This window comes from Nerophis ophidion, linkage group LG01 (genome assembly GCF_033978795.1).
Source record: "Nerophis ophidion isolate RoL-2023_Sa linkage group LG01, RoL_Noph_v1.0, whole genome shotgun sequence".
Classification (NCBI taxonomy): domain Eukaryota; kingdom Metazoa; phylum Chordata; class Actinopteri; order Syngnathiformes; family Syngnathidae; genus Nerophis; species Nerophis ophidion.
In genome coordinates, this window is record NC_084611.1 from 23,359,054 (window position 1) to 23,385,195 (window position 26,142).

General features: G+C 40.0%; 1 protein-coding gene across 1 annotated transcript; it reads left to right on the forward strand.

Moving 5' to 3' along the window:
* The first annotated feature begins 7,143 nt into the window (after positions 1-7,143).
* Positions 7,144-24,685, forward strand: cdc45 (CDC45 cell division cycle 45 homolog (S. cerevisiae)). The gene is made up of 18 exons (XM_061919503.1): positions 7,144-7,376; positions 7,495-7,554; positions 10,913-11,005; positions 11,109-11,246; positions 11,333-11,485; positions 11,575-11,633; positions 11,707-11,755; positions 11,835-11,896; positions 14,003-14,053; positions 15,112-15,231; positions 15,325-15,456; positions 15,531-15,629; positions 15,707-15,868; positions 19,119-19,257; positions 19,337-19,420; positions 23,729-23,847; positions 24,032-24,108; positions 24,417-24,685. Exons 1-18 carry the CDS (start codon positions 7,326-7,328, stop codon positions 24,479-24,481), a joined length of 1,713 nt encoding a protein of 570 aa, XP_061775487.1. The 5' UTR covers positions 7,144-7,325; the 3' UTR covers positions 24,482-24,685.
* Positions 24,686-26,142: the final 1,457 nt, after the last annotated feature.

The window sequence follows — 26,142 nt, forward strand, 5'->3', positions numbered from 1 at the left end:
GAACTGAGAAACATATATTTTTTTTGCAAATAATCATTACTTAGAATTTAAGGGCAGCAACACATTGCAAAAAAGTTGACACAGAGGCATTTTTACCACCGTGTTACATGGCCTTTCCTTTTAACAACACTCAGTAAACGTTTGTGATTTTTGAATATTTTCAGGTGGAATTCTTACCCATTCTTGCTTGATGTACAGCTTAAGTTGTTCAACAGTCCGGGATCTCCTTTGTCATATTTTAGGCTTCATATTGCGCCACATATTTTCAATAAAAGACAGGTCTGGACTATAGGCAGGCCAGTCTAGTACTAGCACTCTTTTACTATGAAGCCACACTGTTGTAACACGTGGCTTGGCATTGTCTTGCTGAAATAAGCAGGGGCGTCCATGATAACAATGCCTGGATGGCCACATATGTTGCTCCAAAACCTGTATGTACCTTTCAGCATTAATGGGGCCTTCACTGATGTGTAAGTTTCCCTTACCATGGGCACTAATACACCCCCATACTATCACAGATGCTGGCTTTTCAACTTTGTGCCTTTTCCTCTTTGTTCTGGAGGACACAACGTCCACAGTTTCCAAAAACAATTTGAAATGTGGACTCGTCAGACCACTTTTCCACTTTGCATCAGTTCGTCTTAGATTATCTCAGGCCCAGCGAAGCCGGTGGTGTATCTGGGTGTTGTTGATAAATGGCTTTCGTTTTGCAAAGTAGTTTCAACTTGCACTTATAGATGTAGCAACAAAGTGTAGTTACTGACAGTAGTTTTCTCAAGTGTTCCTGAGCCCATGTGGTGATATCCTTCACACATTGATGTCAGTTTTTGATGCAGTACCACCTGAGGGATCGAAGGTCAGGGACATTCAATGTTACATACAGTAGTTTCTCCACATTCTCTGAACCTTTTGACCTTATTAAGGACCGTAGATGGTAAAGTCCCTAAATTCCTTGCAATAGCTCGTTGAGAAATGTTGTTTTTAAACTGTTTGACAAATGGCTCACGTGTTTGTTAACAAAGTGGTGACCCTCGCCACATCCTTGTTTGTGAGTGACTGAGCATTTCATGGAAGCTGCTTTTGTACCCAATCATGGCACCCACCTGTTCCCAATTAACCTGTTCCTCCGTGGGATGTTCCAAATAAGTCTTTGATGTGCATTCCTCAACTTTCTCAGTCTTTTTTGCCATTTGTGCCAACTTTTTTGAAACATGTTGCAGGCATCAAATGCCAAATGAGCTAACATTTGCAAAAAATAACAAAGTGTTCCAGTTCGAACGTTAAGAATCTTGTCTTAGCAGTCAATTCAATTGAATATAGGTTGAAAAGGATTTGCAAATAATTGTATTCTGTTTTTATTTACGATTTACACAACATGCCAACTTCACTGGTTTTGGGTTTTAAGTTAAAGTCAAAGTACCAATGATTATCACACACACACACTAAGTGTGGCAAAATTATTGTATGCATTTGACCCACCAGCAGCAGCGGTGGCCGTGCCCGGGAATCATTTTTGGTGATTTAAACCCCAATTCCAACCCTTGATGCTGAGTGCCAAACCAAGCAAGGAAGCAATAGGTCCCAATTTTATAGTCTTTGGAATGACTCGGCCGGGGTTTGAACTCACAACCTACCAATCTTTTGTATATTATGCCACAACATTAGACCAGGGATCTTAAGGGGCACCTCCTCTATGAAACAGCATGAATAATGAAAAAAATAGAGGAAGCTATTTTATTTAAACCATGTTTAAAGGCAAATATCATTGATTTTTTTTTTTTTACACATGGTAAGAGTAAAACAAGTTTTGGGTGAGTACAAACCTCTACAAAATATGCACCAGAAATTTTGTTTTATAGGGAGTAGGGGATCAACCGTATTAAATTATATACAGTTGTGGTCAAAAGTTTACAAACACTTGTAAAGAACATAATGTGATGGCTGTCTTGAGTTTCCAATCATTTCTACAACTTTTATTCATTTGTGATAGAGGGATCGGAGCACATACTTGTTGGTCACAAAAAACATTCATGAAGTTTGGTTCTTTTATGAATTTACTTTGGGTGTACTGAAAATGTGACCAAATCTGCTGGGTCACATTTACCAATACCCAGCAACATATTGCTGGGTATTTATCAATTTTTGTTTTGTCTGACCACATAACTTTCCTCCAGAAGCTGTTATCTTTGTCTATGTGATGTGAGATGAAACAAAAATTGAGCTGTTTGGCCACAATATCCAGCAATATGTTTGGAGGAGTAAAAGGGAGGCCTTTAACCCCAGGAACACCATTTCTACTGTCATGCACGGTGGTGTTAGTATTATGCTTTCGGCCTGTTTTGCTGCCAATGGAATTGGTGCTTTACATAGAGTAAATGGGACAATGAAAAAGGAGGATTACCTCCAAATTCTTCAGGACAACCTAATATCATCAGCCTGGAGGTTGGGTCTTGGGCGCAGTCGGGTGTTCCAACAGGACAATGACCCCGAACTCACGTTAAAAGTGGTAAAGGAGTGGCTAAATCAGGCTACAATTAAGGTGTTAGAATGGCCTTCCCAATGTTCTGACTTAAAGGTGTGGACAATGCTGAAGAAACAAGTCCATGTCACAAAACTAATTAGTTTTGTTGAACTGCACCAATTTTGTCAAGTGGAGTGGTCAAAAATTCAACTAGAAGCTTGTGGATGGCTACCAAAAGCGCCTTATTGCAGTGAAACTTGCCAAGGGACATGTAACCAACTATAAACATTGCTATATGTATACTTTTGACCCAGCAGATTTGCTTACATTTTCACTAGACCCATAATAAATCCATAAAAGAACCAAACTTCATGAATGTTTTTTGTGACCAACAAGCATGTGCTCCAATCACTCCATCACAAAAAATAAAAGGATGTAGAAATTATTGGACACTCAAGACAGCCATGACATTATGTTCTTTACAAGTGGATGTAAACTTTTGACCAAACTGCACATCTCTTTTGAAAACCCCTACATTATTTATCTCATTTAAACACGCATAGCAAGGAAACTTCTTAAAATGTGTGATTTCTAGCCTAACGGTTTTTTCAGACTATTATAAAAACCTATTCTGAGCTTAAATCGTTTTTCTCGTCATTGCATTTTAACTTTCAAATGGAACAAATATGACTTCAATTCGGTATAACGGGACAAGCGGTAGAACATGGATTGATGTATTACATACAATCAGGGGCGTCACTAGGCCTATTTTAGGGGGGCTCAAGCCCCCCTAAAATATTCTTAAACCCCCCCTAAATAATTTGGCGTTATATTTCATTTCATTTTTTTTTATTTTCTTTTTTTTTACAAATACATGCCGAAATATTAATTTTAAAGCGGCCCGAATAACAGTTTACAATAAATAATCATATAACCTGTCATTATTCACTCAGTTCTCCCTCACTTCATAGCGTAAGGAGCGCTACTGCCTACTGGCGCTGACAGACGACACGCGCGGCCGCCATCTTGGAGTGGTGATCCACTCCACTCAGTGCAATTCTTTTGGCAGAAGCAGTGAACTGTCAGTGCATTTTACCTCACTGAATACTACTGATTTTCATACGTGTAACTATGATAAAGGACACATGTTTTGGCGTGTTCAAAGTTTGCTTAACAGTAATAGAATATTCTTATATGCTTGTTTCTTCAATTTAAAAATAGCTGCCCGTTTTTCCCCCTTCTCTGGGATTATTATTCCCAGTTTTGATCTTGGACGTCTGGTCACTTATAGCCCATGCATCCATTTACTACCGCTTATTCCCTTTGGCGTCGCGGGGGGCGCTGGTGCCTATCTCAGCTACAATCGGGCGGAAGGCGGTTTACACCCTGGACAAGTTGCCACCTCATCACAGGGCCAACACAGATAGACAGACCACATTCACATTCACACACTAGGGACCATTTAGTGTTGCCAATCAACCTATCCCCAGGTGCATGTCGTTGGAGGTGGGAGGAAGCCAAAGTACCAGAGGGAACCCACGCTGTCAACGGGAGAACATGCAAACTCCACACAGAAAGATCCCGAGCCCAGGATTAAACCCTGACTACTCAGGACCTTCGTATTGTGAGGCAGACGCACTAACCCCTCTTCCACCGTGAAGCCCATATGAAATGTAAAAAGAATAAAAGAAAACATTTTTTTAAAAGCCATCGTCCCGTGCATTTTTTTTTAACGTCCCCGGGACGACGGGACATCATTAATGTCAAACCCTGGAAGTTACATTTTATTGTTTGCATTATTTGTTTCAGCATTGCACTTTGAAGATGGTCCCTCAGCTCTTTGACAGCTTTGGCTCTTTTTCAGATCAGCAGACGGACTCTTAGGTCTTTCTTACAGTATACATAAACCTTTCTCACTTCTATTCAGACTTCCATATATATTTAATTTCCTTAACCGACTGAAATAATAATAACAAAGAATAATTTCTAAGTCTTTGTTAGCCGTTTGTGAAGTTTTGTACTCGTGTGCTATGTTCGCTCACATCCTTTTCATCTCCTGGGGGCTAAGCCCCCCCTGTCCTTAAAAGCTAGTGACGCCCCTGCAATTATTAAATATCATATATTTCGAATAATAATAACAAAAATGTAAGACATGGCCAAAATAACTGGATAATGTTTGAGTTTGGGAAAAGTGTTACGTGTGAATGGGGAAACACTAGGGCTGTGAATCTTTGGGTGTCCCACGATTTGATTCAATATCGATTCTTGGGGTCACGATTCGATAATATATCGATTTTTTCGATTCGATTCTCGATTCAAAAACTATATTTTTCCAATTCAAAACGATTCTGTATTCATTCAATACATAGGATTTCAGCAGGATCCACCCCAGTCTGCTGACATGCTAGCAGAGTAGTAGATTTAAAAAAAACAACTTTTATAAGGCCCCGGGGGTGGATGAGATCCGCCCGGAGTTCCTTAAGGCTCTGGATGCTGTGGGGCTGTCTTGGTTGACAAGACTCTGCAGCATCGCGTGGACATCGGGGGCGGTACCTCTGGATTGGCAGACCGGGGTGGTGGTCCCTCTCTTTAAGAAGGGGGACCGGAGGGTGTGTTCCAACTATCGTGGGATCACACTCCTCAGCCTTCCCGGTAAGGTTTATTCAGGTGTACTGGAGAGGAGGCTTCGCCGGATAGTCGAACCTCGGATTCAGGAGGAACAGTGTGGTTTTCGTCCTGGTCGTGGAACTGTGGACCAGCTCTATACTCTCGGCAGGGTTCTTGAGGGTGCATGGGAGTTTGCCCAACCAGTCTACATGTGCTTTGTGGACTTGGAGAAGGCATTCGACCGTGTCCCTCGGGAAGTCCTGTGGGGAGTGCTCAGAGAGTATGGGGTATCGGAATGTCTTATTGTGGCAGTCCGCTCCCTGTATGATCAGTGTCAGAGCTTGGTCCGCATTGCTGGCAGTAAGTCGGACACGTTTCCAGTGAAGGTTGGACTCCGCCAAGGCTGTCCTTTGTCACCGATTCTGTTCATAACTTTTATGGACAGAATTTCTAGGCGCAGTCAAGGCGTTGAGGGGTTCCGGTTTGGTGGCCACGGGATTAGGTCTCTGCTTTTTGCAGATGATGTAGTCCTGATGGCTTCATCTGGCCGGGATCTTCAGCTCTCACTGGATCGGTTCGCAGCCGAGTGTGAAGCGACCGGAATGAGAATCAGCACCTCCAAGTCCGAGTCCATGGTTCTCGCCCGGAAAACGGTGGAGTGCCATCTCCGGGTTGGGGAGGAGACCCTGCCCCAAGTGGAGGAGTTCAAGTACCTAGGAGTCTTGTTCACGAGTGGGGGAAGAGTGGATCGTGAGATCGACAGGCGGATCGGTGCGGCGTCTTCAGTAATGCGGACGTTGTATCGATCCGTTGTGGTGAAGAAGGAGCTGAGCCGGAAGGCAAAGCTCTCAATTTACCGGTCGATCTACGTTCCCATCCTCACCTATGGTCATGAGCTTCGGGTCATGACCGAAAGGATAAGATCACGGGTACAAGCGGCCGAAATGAGTTTCCTCCGCCGGGTGGCGGGGCTCTCCCTTAGAGATAGGGTGAGAAGCTCTGCCATCCGGGAGGAGCTCAACGTAAAGCCGCTGCTCCTCCACATCGAGAGGAGCCAGATGAGGTGGTTCGGGCATCTGGTCAGGATGCCACCCGAACGCCTCCCTAGGGATGTGTTTAGGGCACGTCCAGCTGGTAGGAGGCCACGGGGAAGACCCAGGACACGTTGGAAAGACTATGTCTCCCGGCTGGCCTGGGAACGCCTCGGGATCCCCCGGGAAGAGCTAGACGAAGTGGCTGGAGATAGGGAAGTCTGGGCTTCCCTGCTTAGGCTGCTGCCCCCGCGACCCGACCTCGGATAAGCGGAAGATGATGGATGGATGGATGGAACTTTTATAATTGTAAAGGACAATGTTTTATCAACTGATTGCAATAATGTAAATTTGTTTTAACTATTAAACAAACCAAAAATATGACTTATTTTATCTTTGTGAAAACATTGGACACAGTGTGTTGTCAAGCTTATGAGATGCGATGCAAGTGTAAGCCACTGTGACACTATTCTTTTTTTAAATTTTTATAAATGTCTAATGATAATGTCAATGAGGGATTTTTAATCACTGCTATGCTGAAATCATAACTAATATTGATACTGTTGTTGATTATATTCATTTTTGTTTCACTACTTTTGGCTTGTTCTGTGTCGTGTTTGTGTCTTTATTGCAGTTCTGAGTGTTCCTGGGTCAGGTTTGGTTTTGGAATTGGATTGCATTGTTATGGAATTGCTGTGTATTGTTTTGTTGGATCGATAAAAAAATAAATAATTAAAAATCGATTTTTTTAAAATTAGAATCGATTCGTATTCGAATCGATTTTTTCCAACACCCCTAGGAAACGCCATAAACTTCTGTTACTTCCTGTATCCTCTGTAAATAAAAACACATTTGTTTTCAGTAATGCTTTTTCCTTTGAAATTATGTTGTTAGAAGTTATTTTAGATCTAATTTTTGTTTTTTGAAAAAGAAAAATGTTGCGGCGTCTGTGTTGTGAATTTCGGTTTTGGGCAGCAGTCTTCCTTCCGGGTTGTGGTGGGCGGGGCTTCGTTTGTGCCTTTCCATTCAGTGATTGGTTAGCTGTGTGACGCCTGCATTTGGCGCCATAGTTCCAAGAGGGAAGCAGCTGTCCGCCGCACAACTCTTGACACAAAACACAGTAAAAAAGCCGTTCTTCAATGCGATTTTGGGGATATACTCGAGGTTTTTCCACGTCTTCGAAGATTTGAACTGTGTTCTCAAACCCCTGTTTTTTGCTATCTACGATGTTTGTCACGGACATACGGAAGGAATTTTATGAAGTGGTGGCCAACCAGGTAGGTTGTTGAGCCAATTGTAAAGTTAGCTAGCTTTAGCTAGCTTGTTTACTTATACTTGATATCTTTTGGAAACGCTATTGTGTTTACCTAACTTTGATTAACTCTTCTTCTTCAGAGAGTGGCGCTCCTGGTGGCGTCAGATATCGACGCTCTGTGCGCCTGTAAAGTACTTCAGGTAAGTTAACGTCTCGGTGTGGGAGAATATGTAATTTCATCTATCCATCCATTTCCTACCGCTTATTGCCTTTGGGTTCGCGGGGGGCGCTGGTGCCTATCTCAGCTACAATCGGGCGGAAGGCGGGGTACACCCTGGACATGTCGCAACCTCATCGCAGGGCCAACACAGATAGACAGACAACATTCACACTCAGATCTATTTTGGATAAAAATAATTTTTGCAAACCAGTAATAATAATCTGCAATTGTGCCCTTGTTGAGTGTTGATGTTAGAGCTCGACAGAGTACCCATGTTCCATCCATCCATCCATTTTCTACCGCTTATTCCCTTTCGGGGTCGCGGGGGGCGCTGGTGCCTATCTCAGCTACAATCGGGCGGAAGGCGGCGTACACCTTGGACAAGTCGCCATCTCATCGCAGGGCCAACACAGATAGACAGACAAGATTCACATTCACATTCACACACAAGGGCCAATTTAGTGTTGCCAATCAACCTATCCCCAGGTGCATGTCTTTTGGAAGTGGTAGGAAGCCGGAGTACCCAGAGGGAACCCACGCATTCACGGGGAGAACATGCAAACTCCACACAGAAAGATCCAGAGCCTGGGATTGAACCCAGGACTGCAGGACCTTTGTATTGTGAGGCAGACGCACTAACCCCTCTTCCACCGTGAAGCCCGAGCAACCTTTTTAGACCAGTTGATCTGCCGTTTCTTTTCTTTTTCTTCTATGTCCCACTCTCCCGTGTGGAGGGGGTCCGGTCCGATCCGGTGGCCATGTACTGCTCGCCTGTGTATCGGCTGGGGACATCTCTGCGCTGCTGGTCCGCCTACGCTTGGGATGGTTTCCTGCTGGCTCCGCTGTGAACGGGACTCTCGCTGCTGTGTCTTGGATCCTCTTTAGACTGGACTCTCGCGACTGTGTTGGATCCATTGTGGATTGAACTTTCACAGTATCATGTTAGATCCGCTCGACATCCATTGCTTTCCTCCTCTCTAAGGTTCTCATAGTCATCATTGTCACCGACGTCCCACTGGGTGTGAGTTTTCCTTGCCCTTATGTGGGCCTACCGAGGATGTCGTGGTGGTTTGTGCAGCCCTTTGAGACACTAGTGAATTAGGGCTATATAAGTAAACATTGATTGATTGATTGATGTTATGCTCTTCAATATCAGTAGGTGGCAGCAAGTAGCCAATTGCTTTGTAGATGTCGGGAACATGGTTTGTTGTGATCACAATATGCAGACTACAGTGGGCAGGTAAACAGGTATCTAATGCTTAAACCAGTGTTAATTTTGACAGCAAAATTTGATTTAGTTTTAGTCATAGTCTTTTGACTAAAATGTAATTTAGTTTTAGTCATAATTTAGTTATTTAAATTGTTTTAGTTTTAGTCTAGTTTTAGTTGACGAAATATCATAAGATTATAGTCGACGAAAACTACAGTAGATTTAGTTGACTAAAGGGTAATATGTAAACTTTCCCTTCAATTTCTGAAAGTCAAAGCAAAACAGCGGAAAAATCACCGATACAAGTCGTATTTTGATGAAAATCATGTCTCAAATTTAGTATTTCACGAGTAAGCCGTGTAATAAACGGGATAACGTCGAGTGAGTTGTATGTTGTGGAAAATGCTTACCTGTGTGTGGATTTCGGGGTGATTCGACTTTAAATGTCGCTTCAAGTTTGTTGTGTTTTTCCCCGTAATCCTCACGCTGCATTTCTTACACTGCGTCTTGTTATCTTTGACGTCAAATATAAAATTTCCCCATATGTCCTCTCTCCTCTTCCTCCCCGGCGTTGACATGTTGTCTTCTGCAGCGCATTCCCGGGTCAGTCTCAAACGCAAACTACGTTTACGTAACTTCCTTACCATGTCACTCTGATTGGTTCTCATCCCAACTCCTCCCGCCTCTTCCTAACGAAATGAGTTCCGATTGGATCTCGTCTCTGGCAGACATTTTCGTCTCGTTTTTATTCGTTGACGAATATGTCAATACACTTCGTCATCGTCTTAGTCCACGTAAATTTGTTTTTATTTAGTTATTGTCTCGTTTTAGTCAGAAAAAAAAGGTCGTTGACAATAACTATGACGAAAAATTTTCGTCAACAAAATTAACACTGGCTTAAACCAAAAAAAAAAAGGCGGAGTGCAGCTAAGAAATGGCATTAATGCTTAGGGAAGGCTATGGAAAACGAAACTAAAACTGAACTGGTTGCAAAATAAACAAAAACAGAATGCTGGAAGACAGCAAAGACTTACAGCGTGTGGAGCAGACAGCGTCCACAAAGTTCATCCGAACATGACACGACAATCAACAATGTCCCCACAAAGAAGGACAGCGACAACTTATAGGGACGGCGTGGCGCAGTGGGAGAGTGGCCGTGCGCAACCCGAGGGTCACTGGTTCAAATCCCACCTAGATCCAACCTCGTCACGTCCGTTGAGTCCTGAGCAAGACACTTCACCCTTGCTCCTGATGGGTGGCGCCTTGCATGGCAGCTCCCTCCATCAGTGTGTGAATGTGTGTGTGAATGGGTAAATGTGGAAGTAGTGTCAAAGCGCTTTGAGTACCTTGAAGGTAGAAAAGCGCTATACAAGTACAACCCATTTATTTATATTTAATGTGGGCTCTACCGAGGATGTCGTTGTGGTTTGTGTTGTGGTTTGTGCAGCCCTTTGAGACATTAGTGATTTAGGGCTATATAAATGATCATTGATTGATTGAAATACCGGTAGTCTTGATTGCTAAAACAAAGCAGGTGTGGGGAATTTAGCTCAAGGAAGACATGAAACTGTTACAGGAAAATACCAACAAAACAGGAAGGGCCAAAATAGAAGTGCAATACAAGAACTAAAACACTACACACAGGAAGACACCTAAAAACTCAAAATAAGTCATAGTGTGATGTGACAGCTTGTGACAGTACATCTACTTTGTGACAACAGCTATAGTGATGCCTGGTTGGTTATGGTTTGAATTCATATCCAACACTTGCTAGAACAACTTTTTATTGTCAATATCGGCTACTAGGTTTCATTTTTTGGTGGTGTGCCTCGCAATTTATTCAATAAAAAAAATGTGCGTTGGCTCAAAAAGGGTTGAAAACACTGGTCTAGCAAGCATCAGCTACTGTCACTAGCTACTTTGTTTTGGTTAGTTGTTGACCCTTAATAAAAACATCACTAGTTCGAGTCAGATAAGTAGACTGGTCTGTCTCATAATGTGGGACTACATGTTTAACGTTGCACCGTTTTACAATTTTGTTCACACACTCTTAATGCCCATTTTGGCATCAAAATATGTCAGTAAAAGTTGGTGTCCTGTATGTTTTTGTATTTTTTTGTATCTCCAGGCCTTGTTCCACTGCGACCAGGTTCCATATACCCTTGTGCCGGTGGCAGGATGGCAGGATCTTGGCACTTCCTTCCTCGAACACAAAGAGCAAGTATGAAACCCCTTGTAATAAATAAACAATTAAATAATGGATAAATGAATGACCTATTTTCTCAATGATAGCTAATAATATTTCTATTTTTATGTTGCCGTAGTTCAAGTACTTTGTTCTCATCAACTGCGGTGCCAACGTAGACCTTCTTGAGATGCTGCAGCCGGACGATGACTCTATCTTCTTCATTTGTGACACTCATCGGCCAGTGGATGTTGTTAATGTTTACAATGATTCTCAGGTGATGGATAATAATCACCCCTTAAGTTGGACTACAATTCAAGTATTCTTAAGTCAAACTTTGTGTTAATTACTTTTTCCCCGTAGATAAAACTTCTGATAAAACAGGATGATGACTTGGGCGTGCCTTCCTATGACGAAATCTTTCGTGATGATGATGAGGAGGAGGAAGGCGAAGACTCCGGGAATGAAAGTGACGAAGGGTCCGAGCCATCTGGCAAGCGGAGGAGATTTGATGAGGTACTGCACATGCAGTTTACAGATATTGTGTGCTTAATCATGAAAAATATGATCATGTAATTGACATTGATATTGTGGGTTTTTTGCAGGGGGCTGTTGAGAGAAGAATAGAGAGGCAACGGGAGAAGAGGGAGTGGGAAGCACGCAGGTAAATTATTATTTTTATTTGCAGTGTCCTGCTGACAATGGGATATCTGTATTAATATATTTTTTAATCACAGGAGAGAAATCTTGTTTGATTACGAGCAATTTGAATACCACGGGACTTCTGTGAGTAAACTACTCAAACATATTTCTTAAGCATGTGTTCAGAATGAAATAAGGCTCTTTGAAATCTTTCCTGTATCAGGCAGCAATTATGTTTTTTGAGCTGGCCTGGATGTTGACTAAAGACACTAAAGACATGCTCTGGTAAGTCTTTTTTAGAATTAAAATACTGTATATAAATGAAATGTAACCTACTCAGTGGCCTAGTGGTTAGAGTGTCCGCCCTGAGATCGGTAGGTTGTGAGTTCAAATCCCGGCCAGTCATACCAAAGACTATAAAAATGGGACTCATTCCCTCCCTGCTTGGCACTCAGCATCAAGGGTTGGAATTGGGGGTTAAATCACCAAAAATGATTGCCGGGCGCGGCACCGCTGCTGCCCACTGCTCCCTTCACCTCCCAGGGGGTGATCAAGGGAGATGGGTCAAATATAGAGAATAATTTCACCACACCAAGAGTGGGTGTGACAGGCATTGGTACTTTAACTTTAATGTAGCAGGGTATCCACGGGGTTTTAAAAGTCTTAAATCAAACAATTTGTATTTAAGGCTCTTAAATATCTCAAATTCTCCTTAAAATCTCAGAAAGGACTTGAATACAAATTTTAAAGGTCTTAGAAATCTATTTACGTTACTTTTAAAAAAAAATTATAGATAGTACTTTATTGATTCCTTCAGGAGAGTTCCTTCAGGAAAATTAAAAAATGGGCATAAACTTCAGTGTTGCTTTTAAATGTTTTGCTTTTTGAGGACGCTATAACGTAACTACAAAACGAAATTAAAGTAGGCTACCTGTGCCGCCCGTTCAGAATTAACCACATACAACCTAGTGTACTGTGCGCATGCAGTGGTGTGGAAAACCCAAGGAAAGCTCACAGCAATGAAAGCACACAGCAAAGCCAAATTAAATGCATAAGACGAGTGAGTGCAATTTCAACAGTGTAGCTCCAGGACGATCAATTTAATGCATGCTTTAAGTCGGTGGATGGAAACGTATTGAAGTGTTTAGCACTCGGATGTGGAGCCATCGAGGGCGGAAACATGGTGGTGAAAGTGAATGGAATGATAATGTAAAAGTAAAAAAAATTCAGGCTAACTCTGCGTCAAAAGATGCTGAAACGCCACAACACTTGCAAGGTTATACAAGCATCAACTTAACCCCTTCTCAAAGGAGTGTTATGTGGGTAAAGTGGCACCAATTGCTACAGGAGATCAATATGAGATGTTTACTAGTGAAATCCTGCTATTACATACAATAAGCATGGGCTAATTTCTCTGTGCCAGTAGTACTCACAGCAGGAAAACCGTTAAAAAACATAATTTTCCTATATGTATATGTATTTATTCCAATAATTTCAGGTCAGCTTCTCATGCCTAATCTATTTTCCAAGTTTATACAGCAATGATATTATATACAGGTTGTCTGTTTAATGCTTACACTCAGGTTATGGTGCGGTGAGGAAAGCAAGGAAGATTTTGGAATGTCATGCTTGGATAAAAAGCATTCAGTTATTATTAGAAATATGTGTTCAAAAAAGTCACAAAAACAGGTAAAAATGTATTCATACATACCAGATAAAAAATGAGCAGAGCAAATTTGAATTCTAGCCACATTATTCACATCCAAACTATGTTTGAGGCCTGCAAGCCATAATCGCCTTCTTTCTTTCTAGACAATCGCTCTGTATTCACTCTCTGTTTTTCACTACTTTGTCCAGATACAGTAGTACTTTAGTACTGTAGATGTTTTTATCTGTTTGCTCAATTCTGACAGCCGCAAAAACACTGCAAAATTTAACCATTTAGCTTTACCAGAAATTCTAACACTTCCTTCTATAGACAATATATTGTTGTGCTTTCCTTTTCCTTTGCGGATGTTATAGTTGTTACATGAAAACACTTGATACCTTTTGCAAGAAAACAGATCCATGGCAAACCTGAAAAATGGCTGTTATGATGTTTGCTAGTATTGTTTTAAATTACTGTACAATAGAGAAGCTTCTGGTGTATTTAGGTAGTTTAACCATTTTGTATACAAGCACAAATTAATTTACTTACTTGCAATACATTCTACGCGTCTGAGTTTTCTTTGTCTTTGAACTTTTTTGTCCGTATGGATATTAAATGGTCTTAAACTAGATTCATTATGGTCTTAGAAAAACATTTAAATGTGTTAAATTTGACCCTGTGTAAATTACTGTTGATTCAACTGTGCAGACAAGTAGAAACTGGAGTTGTCTTTTTTTTTCCAGGTGGGCTGTCATCGGACTTACAGATCAGTGGATTCACGATAAAATCACACAGTGAGAAATGTTTATAGTGTGTCAATTGAACTTCTTTTGTAGTAGTGTTGGTCTAACATTCAGTTTATTAGAAGGCGGGAGTGATGTTAGTGGTGGGAATTGCAGGATATTGAAATGGGATCAAAATATAGCAATCCTCCATCAATCAATCAATCAACCAATCAATCAATGATTATTCATATAGCCCCAAATCACTAGTGTCTCAAAGGGTTGTACAAACCACAACACAAACCACAACGACATCCTCGGTAGAGCCCACATAAGGGCAAGGAAAACTCACATATCTACAACCCTTTTATATTTTCCAGATCTATACATTGTTTTTTTTTTGTTTTTTTCAATCAATATAGTGTTAGTTTTTTCATACAGAGAGATATAATATCAATATATATATATATATATATATATATATATATATATATATATATAGGAAAAAAAATATTGCGTCATGCATTTTTTAGAATCTGGATCATTCCACTACACCATCACATTTATTGGCAGTGTTATCTCCCAGAGCGCACTTACATTGTTCTTAAAATAGCTTCTGTTATTTTTGATCGCACTTCTATACAGCCCAGAAGAGGTGACACAGATTATAGTTGTGTGCTGCACTTTTCTCAACATAGCAAAACCACAAGGTGGAACATGATGGCATCGATGTGCAGTAAATGAGTGTCTTCAAGGGGACAGCCAGTAGTACATGCAAAGACCTTATTAAAATAAGGTGGTCTGCACCACTTTTGCACTTATTATCAATTGCGCTTGATGTCTTTGTAGATCACCTGCAACACACTCACTAATACTACACACAATTTTATAGTTTGCACATGATTTTTAGCGAATGTTATTTAGCAAGTGTTAACAGAAAGGTTGTGATGTCATGAAATTCTTGCATGTAATTCAACTTTGAATACATTTAATTCGTGCGCCATATTTTTGCATGTTTTTGTTAATGAGTGTCAAGCAGAAATAAATGAGACAATCTACTTGATATTGGTGTATTGATAGAGTACAATAATATGATTGTTTCTGTCTTTCTCTTTCTTTCACTCTGTTAGTATGAAGTATGTAACCGACATCGCCACAATGCAGCGACATGTTTCCCGGCATAACCACCGTAACGAGGATGAGGAGAACTCCCTTTCCATTGACTGCATGAGGATCTCCTTTGAGTACGAGTATCCTTGATACATTTGAGGAGAATTTGATTTTGTTTTTTTTCTAAGCTATTAGCTTTTTGTAGTGCTTCTTGCCTTAACCTTGCTCTTCAGCCTGCGTCTCACCCTCTACCAGCACTGGTCTCTGTACGATAGCATCTGCAATTCATGTTACACCTCCTGCCACTTCAAACTTTGGACGTTGAACGGCCAGAAGAAGCTGCAGGAGTTCTTGGCTGACATGGGGTAAGTTGTATGCAGCAAAATGCAGATAACCCGGAAAAGCCAACATCCTCACTGGTACTGTTTCTTTATAAAAGTTTGCCTCTGAAGCAAGTGCGGCAAAAATTCATCTCCATGGACTTGTCCATCAAAGAGAACCTGCGGGACGTCATTGAAGAGTCTTCTAATAAATATGGGTACGGGTGTGGTGATGGTTAAGCAATATAAATTCTGTATGGATGCATTTACTTACTCTTTTCACTCAAAATGGCAGCATGAAAGATATCCGTATCCAAACATTTGGTGTCCACTTTGGTTTCAAAAACCGTTTCCTGGCCAGCGATATGGTGCACTCTACCACCGCGCTACTGGAGAGCACGGAAAAGGATGAGAGTGACACAGATAACTTCATCAAGGCACTGGATTCTCTTTCAAGGTAAGAATGTTTACTTTATAGGGATTTCAATCTTAGACGAAATTTCGTTTCTAACCTATACCGATCCTTGGAGTGATGATTTGATTCAGAATCAAATCTCAATTCAAACCGATTCTTGATTGACAATTTGACATACACTACTAGGGAAGTATTATTGTGGCAAAATTATTTGCAATAACGTATCTCAATCTGTGCGTCTGTAATCCAATTCACATGTCTGTATACATACATTTTTGTGTCTGTATCTCCAGCTGTGTGTAATTTTATTTGCTTGTATGTTATAATGTGTGTGTTTGATAGGGGTGTAACTGTACACAGAAATTTCGGTTTCGGTAAGTACCTCGGTTTAGAGGTCACGGTTCGGTTCATTTTCGGTACAGTAAGAAAACAACAAAATATACATTTTTGGGTTATTTATTTACCAAATTTGTAAACAATGGCTTTATCCTTTTAACATTGGGAAAACTATAATAATTCTGCCCACGTTAATCAACATTAAACTGTCTCAAGTTGTTGCTTAGATTAAATAAAATGGCAAAACTTTCCTTCTACATATAAAAAGTGGAACATTAAACAGTTTCAAGTCAACTCATGCTTAATTTATTACAGCATTTGGGAAGCCTGTAGTTGACTTTTATTATGTAAATGTTACATTTTTGTCAACATGTGATAGCAGAGACCATGCCATTCAAAACTAAGCTGCTACATTACAAATGATTAATGTAACTATAGCTGAAAAAATATTACAATAGCAACAGGAGAGACTATTCAACCCTGAACACCATGAAGTTCAAGTGAAATAATAGACAGACAGGGCTTTCCTGCCCCTAACGACACACACGCACACACACACACACAGCAAAATTAGCTAACGTTACGCTAAAAGCTAATTAGCCTTCACCTCAAGCCAGAACTGCGAGCGAGCTGAGCTGCAGTTTAAGTTTCTACAAGGTCAACGGGCTCATAGTGATGTTAGTAGTAGTTGTGACTGGGAGGGTTTTTTTTATAAATTGGGGAGAGTATGTTGTCTTATGCTCACCTGCTAAACACTATTCTGCTCGATGCTGAAGCATTGACTACATGCGCTCTGAATACGCACTGCTGATTGGCTGTTACCGCTCTGAATACACACTGCTGATTGGCTTTGTATGTAACCAATCAGATGGTTGTGTGGGTGGGACAATGCTGGGTGCTGACATAGAGGCAGAAGAAGCAAAGCAGCTTGTTAAGACTTAAGCTCAGAAACTTGTTCGGTACACCCCCGTACCAAAACGGTTCAATACAAATACACGTACCGTTACATCCCTGGTGTTTGAATAATTTTTTTATCTATCTGTAAAAAAATCAGTTTGTCCATATTTCGTGTGTGTGTGTGCGTGCGTGCGTGCGTGCGTGTGTGTGTTTGTGTGTGTGTGCGCGCGTGCGTGTGTAAAAGAAATGAGTGTGTCCGTGATCAGGATTGTGTGAAGAAAGAACCATCGATAGGCTGTCTATTTACACCTGTTTTTTGCCACACTTCTGCTGTGACATGTTTGTCTATGATTACAGTGATCTGATCATGTACAAAGATTTGTTTGCAGCTTCATCTTTTCTTTCCTTACACTATCCAGTAGTCAGCACCTTGCTTGTGTTGGTGTTGAAGCCAAGATCAACAGATCCCCCCACTCCCCTTCATTTTGGTTGCTATCATAACTGATAACTTATTAAAACACTTCTGACAACTAAGTTACTGCTAAAACATAAACTTTTATTTGCAGCAAGTGGTTGAAATCCATTGTTCTTGTCTGCAATGCTAAGAGTGGGAGTGTGTCGCCTGCTAGTGGTGAGTATAAGGAAATAAAAGGTGAAGTTGCAGACAACTTTTTGTACATGTTCAGATTTCTCTACCCACAGACAGATTTTATTCGGCAGAAATCTAGCTAAAATCATGTGTAAAAACAGGGTATCCGGGGGGTCTTAAAAAGTCTTAAATCTTATAAAAGGTCTTAAATACCATTCTGAAAGGTCTTAAAAATCAATTAACATTACTTTTATTTAAAACATTCATAAACGTCAGTCTTGCTTTTGAATGTTTCCATTTTTGAGGACGTTGTAATGTAGCTGCAAAACGGAACCAAAGTAGGCTTCCCCTGCTGCCCGGTCAGAATATATCACACAATTTTCACACCGGTGAGCAAACGCCAAAACTCCTTGAGCATTCAGTGGCGCACATGTGAGCGACGGCAGACCTGCACACTGTTATGCGCTTATCTTTTTATTCGATTTTGTGCGCGGCCTAGATTTGCCATGCGCAGAGGACTCGTGAGAAGTGTGCAATTGCACAGGCGCGTACCTTAGAGGGAACGTTGATCGCGCATCATCAGTAAGTGTGATGTGCGCGCACAGCGGTGTGTTGTTGCAGCTGAGCTTAGCATAGCAGCGGAGAAAACTAAAGGAAAGCCCACTGCAAAACTGAGTTACTTGCATAAGATGGCTAAGTGCAAGTTCAACGATTTATGGCCCCAGAATGATCCATTTAATGTATGCTCAAAGCCAGTGGATGGAACGCATCAAGTGTTTAATACCCAGATGTGGAGCCTTCGAGGAGGGAAGCATCTGTAAACATTGCATTGAAAGTGAATGATCATCCATACATCCATTTTGGCCACTCATGATCGCCGTTTTAAGACCTGTACATAAATTTGATAGCAAAATTAAGGTGAAAGTTTAACACAAACAAAGTATTAATGAAGTGTAAAAATACATGCAAGCAGTTATTACGCATCATTTTTGAGGGAATCTTGTGTAGGCTTTAATGTGTATCAATAAGACACTCACATAGTACATGGGAGACATTAGCGCTGTTAGTGCAGCGATCGTAACATAACGACATTGAATATGTCATGTTAAGCTATTTCTCATCTGGAAAATTGTAGATGAAAAAATTGAGGCCAAACATTTGCCGTAATTTCTGATGGGGCTGACTACTCCTTCCGTATTGATGCTAAAACGTTAACTTCTAAAGTACCTTGTTTGAACAAAACACAACGGACACCATTACCTAACAAACGGTACACACAGCAAATAACCGCGCAGGTGGCTTGGAAACATTTTTGATAATCGATTCTTAAAAATTTTGGGATCAATTTTGACTCTGAATAAATAAGACTCGCGATTCAGATGTGAATAGATTTTTTTTTTTCAGCAGCCTTTGTACTTTGGGTTTAAATAAAATGACTACCACACCTCTGATGTCTGGTCTCACTTGTAGGAGTAACCTGGAACGTCTGCACTCAGGCATGGACCTGGCTAAGAAGAAGCTGATGGCCATACAACAAACTGTTGCTAGCTGCATTTGCACCAACCTCATTTTGTCTCAGGGACCGTTCCTCTACTGCTATCTCATGGAGGTACACCTGACTCACCATCGTGCATATTTGCTAGCTGCACATCAACCTCCGCTGAATAATCCTGTTTGTTATTGTGCAGGGCACCCCGGATGTAAAGCTTTTTTCAAAGCCCATGGCCTTGACTTTGCTCTCCAAGTACCTCCTTAAAGCATTTGTCCATTCAGTGAGTATCTCAAAGCTATACTGGAACAACCAAGTTTGCAAAGAATAATCTCTTCCTGGGTGCTGTTTATCTTCTATTTTCTTAGATTACATTTTATGGTCCGATGTTTTGAACATTATCACGGTCATACTAATGTAAATAGAAGTTAACCACTACCAGCTTTAAAACAATAATTTACCAACTCTGTGGATGTAATGAAGAAAATTTGTGACTGCTAAAGATGAGGGGAAATCACGCATCACAATTTTTAGAACTCCTAACTCTCAGATAAGTAAAAAAAAAAATATTTACTTATTATAATTTTCTAATCAAGCTTTAAAACACCATAGGCCTAATTTATAAAACGGTGTGTGGAACAGAGCACAAAACATTCAGTAAGCATAAACCTTGGGTTGTACACGTGCACAAAAGAATGTTGATTTATAAAACCCTGCTGAGCACACCTGTATGCACCTCTCTAGTGTCATCCCACACCCAGCCATAAATAGTCATTGTAGCAATGCTCGTGATTGGGTTCTTCTGGATCACAGGAATGGGCAGCACACTCCAGGCAGTGTTTACAATATTTTAATATTTTTACACAACAAATATACTGATGGCTTTTCAGTCCGTACTTGCAATCATTCGTGCCTCTTTTTGGTTTGTCCATTCATTCGGCTTTTCAGCAAGTCGTCCTCCTTCGTGTGTTTTCCGCGTTCTCCCCTCGTGTCAGGGTCTCCCGTGCTGCTAATAAAGGAGCAGGTGATTAGATAACTCGTTCCAGCTGAGATTATCCACTCACCTGTCAGCTGCTTCATGGCCGGTCCCTGCACACACCCCGCCTGCAGGGAACGCGTGGACCACGCCCCTTGCCACAGTCATGCTATTTTAGTTCATCAATATGGTGATGAGTTGAAGGATCTCGTGATAGACTGTCACTGTGGGGCGGTATAGCTCGGTTGGTAGAGTGGCCGTGCCAGCAACTTGAGGGTTGCAGGTTCGATTCCCGCTTCCGCCATCCTAGTCACTGCCGTTGTGTCCTTGGCCAAGACACTTTACCCACATGCTCCCAGTGCCACCCACACTGGTTTAAATGTAACTTAGATATTGGGTTTCACTATGTAAAGCGCTTTGAGTCACTAGAGAAAAGCGCTATATAAATATAATTCACTTCACTTCACTTCAATGACAAAAGACAACAACTCCGAAAAAGAAGACAATATTTTCCAGATTGGTGCTTATTACGTTGAGCACAGTAACAAGATTATTTTTTTGAAGGCTAAGTAACGTCATATCTAATTCAATATCATTGGAACTTCAACGTCAATATTTGACCAATCATAGTGTCTGCTCCACCGTGACTGAGAACTGTTGACTCTGTGTGCCAAGTTTTTGTCCAAATTATTATAGTATAGTATTTAATATTTATATGTAATAAGTGGTAGAAAATGGATGGATGTATTTATTTTGTCAAGTAATCAAAGTAGACATTTAGTTAAATGAAACAAGGAGTCGTCCCCGAGCAATATTTAACACTCTTATGGGTAATAGGCATGCATATGAGATGGTTTCAATATATTATTTACAATCTATAGAAAATTTAAAAAAATAACATTATTCTTGATATATGCTATGTGAGATTGAAACATTTCACCAAAGTCTAAATGTGTTAAAACATTAAACAATTACATGACATTATGTTACGAAATATTGCTACAATTCATATTTTTGTCTATAGTCTTAAATAATACTTTTCACAGTTTGACTACACATAAAGTTAAAACTGCATACAGTGTTGTCATTCAATTGAAAATGAGTAAAATAAACAATATTCAATGACCTTATTTGCAAAGACATTATATCACATTTTGATATCTAAACTCTAACAAGTATGTGTGCATATATGTGTGTGTGTATATATATATATATATATATATATATATATATATACACACCCATGTGTGTATATTTATATATATTTTAGTTTTTTCAATCTTTACCAAATTAGTAATGTTTATACATTACATTCTATAATGTATGTTTTGTTATGTATTTTTTAGTGTACATGTGTTTTTACATGTGAGCATGAGCTTTATTTTGTGGTAACACCATTGAATGTTGCTGATTCTCGTGTCTGATCAATTTTGCATGCGCTGTACGCATGGTGGAAAGAATGCGTGGAAATACACAATAATTTCCGCATTCCGTTTTTCTATAAATACGAATGTTTGCGGTAAAAGTTACTTAAGCACATCTCACTTTTTTCTATGCAGCTAACTATAAACGAGGCCCCAGGTTGTCTACTATTCACTCTTGAAGGGAAATTACACTTTTGGGGGGATTTTTCCTATCATTCACAATCTCTAATGTGAGACAAGAACACATATTTTTTTCTTTTTTTTAATTCATTCTATAAAACTTGTACTACATGGTTAACAACATACCGTATATTTCGGATTATAAATCGCAGTTTTTTTTCATAGTTTGGGCGGGTGTGCGACGTATAAGCCGGAGCGATTTGTGTGTGAAATTATTAACACATTGCCGTAAAATATCAAATAATATTATTTATCTAATTCGCAGAAGAGACAAAGAAAATGTCAGCAATCGTCACACACACGTCAACCAATAAGAATTTGGCGGGGGAGGGTCATGGCAGAAGTGCATTGTGGGTCATGGGATGCTAACTGCTATATGCTACTGCCGTAGCTATTAAAATGGATAATTTCATAGTTGGCGGTAACTTATAAAAACTGAGAAGGGCTGAACAAAAAGTGCATCGAAGAGGAAATCATGCACTTATTTCACGTAGTGGAATATGCAGCAGAAATCGACAAGAGGAAGCGGCGCATACGTACTTTTGGAGTTGGCAGAGTTTAGAAGCGACATCGAGGAAGAAAATTTAATCGGATTTATCGATTAGGAGTGACAGATTGTTTGGTAAACAGATAGCATGTTCTATATGTTATAGTTATTTAAATGACTCTCACCATAATATGTTATGTTAACATACCAGGCACCTTCTCAGTTGGTTATTTATGCGTCATTTAACGTACACTTATTTAGCCTGTTGTTCACTATTCTTTATTTATTTTTAATTGCCTTTCAAATGTCTATTCTTGGTGTTGGATTTTACCAAATAAATTTCCCCCCAAAAATGCGACTCATACTGCAGTGCGACGTATATTTAGTTTTTTTCGTTCTTTAATATGAATTTTTGGGGGGTGCGACGTATACACCGCAGTGACTTATAATCCGAAAAATACGGTAGATAATAGGATTGATCCTTGATCTATCCATAAGAACCATCTTAAAAATCTTCTAAAAACTGCCAACTAAAAGTCTATTTAGATGTTGTGGCGTGCATTTTAACCAAGTATTAGCATCATTGTTTTCATAAGAGTTAACGTCGAGGATCTACTTTTAGCGGCTTCTTGATCACAGAGAGGTAACTAGTTTATGTAGGTATTGACATACTGAGCCGGTGAGCTGCTGCATCGCCTCTGAGTTGTTAAAAGTTTGTACTGGACTATAAATCATGCCTCTCACTTGTATAGTAGGCTGTGGCCATAAAACAAGAAGTTGGTCAACTTTGACATTAAATTCAGCACAGGATTGACACGAAAAGACGTATTTTGTGTATTTTTTTTAAGGGAATCGCAAACGTGATGCAATGTAAAATCAATGCTGCGCCGTAATGCTTAAAATTATCAAAATATGTGAATATTAAACTTTATTAATAATTTGCTTGTTACTACATTAGATACATACAGTACTTAAAGCATTTACTGTTTATAAAACATTGATGGAGGCTTTTGGATAGTTTTAGAGCGCTTAATAAGTGGAATAGATTGAATCCCATTACCTACATTGTTAGCGGTGTACTACGAGGCGGTTAATTACAAAATTAGAATGCATAAACATGAGAAAAGTGTTCTGGTGCCACATAGGGATTGTGAATCAGAGGCAATTAAAAAAAAAAAGTTTCCTTTTAACTCTCTGGAAGACATTCCCTTAACGATAATGTTAAACAAACCTGACTTTGTAGTCTGTTCTTTAAGTATTGATTAATGTAGCCATTTTGTACTGATTAGACAGGGCAGAGATGACGTCACAAACACTTATTGAGTTAATTCTTAAGAAATGTGGACTGAGTTGACTTGTCCCCAGATACGCTTAGGTCTTGTGTGCGACATACATGATGGCAGGCCAGTTTCTTTGCCGTTTCAAGACAAATTTGGTCTGTTTCTGATTTGTACATTTTCAAGGACATTCCACTCAACAGGATTACAGTCAACGTTTGTCATCATGTTGTTTTTTGTTTGTCAGACAAGGAATAAGCGATGCAAACTGCTTCCTCTCATCATGGCTGCTCCTAAAGATGTTGAGAAAGGGACCATCCTCATCGTGGGAATCCCACCTGAGACCGAGACCTCCGATAAGAAAAAGTACATTTAAACTTGAATTGTTTAAAATTGTTTTTATTGAATGGTATTATTTAAAAAAATACTGATTTTAGCATTATATACTGTAACTGCGGGGAGAATTCATGAGAAAGCTTGTTTTTGCATGTGTAATTTAACCTTTTCTGTCAGGGCATTACTATAATCTATTACTCTGCTGTGTTCTCAGTTTCTTTGGCAGAGCATTTGAGAAAGCTGCAGAGAACACCAGTTCCAGAAGTCTCCATGACCACTTTGACACATCCAGTAAGTTAAAACCTTATTATTTTTCGTTTGAGTCTTTATTGAACACTAGAGGGTAGTAGTGTTTAATTTCAAGTAGAAAACCAGCACCGTAAAGTTAGGCAATGAGGTAATATGAATTGTTTAACTGTTTTGAGTGTTAAATGAAAATCTAAATATCCCCAAAGTACTTCCAATTTAATATATTTTAGAAAGCTTATTTTCCTCGTTTAAAGCCAGTGTATAAACATGTGCATGCCCAAGTGACATACGCTGTTTGCTTGTAGAACGACACACATTAACTTTGCATTGTATTGACTGTTCCTGTGCAGTCATTGAACTGAAGACAGAAGACCGCAGCAAGTTCTTGGACGCACTCATCACCCTCCTGTCCTGAAACTTTCATTTATGTGAGTGTGACTGAAATATTTTAACAAGTCTGAATGCTGTTTGTCCGGTGTGAAGTGAGTAGCGCTAATCTGAGTATTTTTTTTTTTTTTAGTTTTTTCCTGTTTTTTTATCTGTGTATATTGTACAGTGAGTTTCTAATTGTGTGGATGATTTTATTGGTTCTCTTAAATACAGGACATTTGCCATTTTATTCTCGTCTGTATATGACTTTCATTAAATGTAATATTTTCAAGCGTGTTTAATAAATCATAACATCTTACTTAAATCCTTTACACAACAAACGGACATATACACAGTATTTTATTTGTGCTTATTTGCTACAAGGCCTATCCATCTTGACTGCAAGTGATCATTAACAGTTCAGTGCTTCAATACACTTCATTTTACGCCTTGATCTTAATCAAAGACTTACTGAAATTGAATGAACTTGATCTAAGCTCAGATCACGCAAACCAAAGGTGAGCGAGCCCATGCATCCTTGCTGCACACAAGAGCGAGAATGCAGGTCAGACGTCCCGGTGCTGATTTGCTGTCGGCCCATAGCACCACTTGAAAGCAAAGGGGGGCATGGATAGGGGGGTGGCTGTCCAGCTGTGAGACTGGTAATTGGGATCCTTATCGCTCTTCCATATGGGTGAGATTGAGAAAGCTGCAGCGGATTTACACAGTGCTGATCATTGGCCAAAACATTAGGTACACATTGTTCCAGCTAATAGAAGTAATCATTTCTTTGTATTAAGTGAAATTATTTAATGTACAAATCCCGTTTCCATATGAGATGGGAAATCGTGTTAGATGTAAATATAAACGGAATACAATGATATACAAATCTATTCAACCCGTATTCAATTGAATGCACTACAAAGACAAGATAATTGATGTTCATACTCATACATTTTTTATTTTTTTGCAAATAATATTTAACTTATAATTTCATGGCTTCAACACGTGCCAAAGTAGTTGGTAATGGGCATGTTCACCACTGTGTTACATCACCTTTTCTTTTAACAACACTCAATAAGCGTTTGGGAACTGAGGAAACTAATTGTTGAAGCTTTGAAAGTGGAATTCTTTCCCATTCTTGTTTCATGTAGAGCTTCAGTCGTTCAACAGTCCGGGGTCTCCGCTGTCGTATTTTACATTTCATGATGCGCCACACATTTTCGATGGGAGACAGGTGTGGACTGCAGGCGGGCCAGGAAAGTACCCGCAGTCTTTTTTTTTACAAAACCACGCTGTTGTAACATGTGCTGAATGTGGCTTGGCATTGTCTTGCTGAAATAAGCAGGGGCGTCCATAAAAAAGACGGCGCTTAGATGGCAGCACATGTTGTTCCAAAACCTGTATGTACCTTTCAGCATTATTGGTGGCTTCACAGATGCGTAAGTTACCCATGCCTTGGGCACTAATGCACCCCCATACCATCACAAATGCTGGCTTTTGAATTTTGCGGCAATAACAGTCTGGATGGTTTGCTTCCCCTTTGATCCGGATGACACGATGTCGAATATTTCCAAAAACAATTTGAAATGTGGACTCGTCAGACCACACAACACTTTTCCACTTTTTATCAGTCCATCTTAGATGATCTCAGCCCCAGAGAAGCCGGCCGCGTTTCTGAATGTTGTTGATAAATGGCTTTTGCTT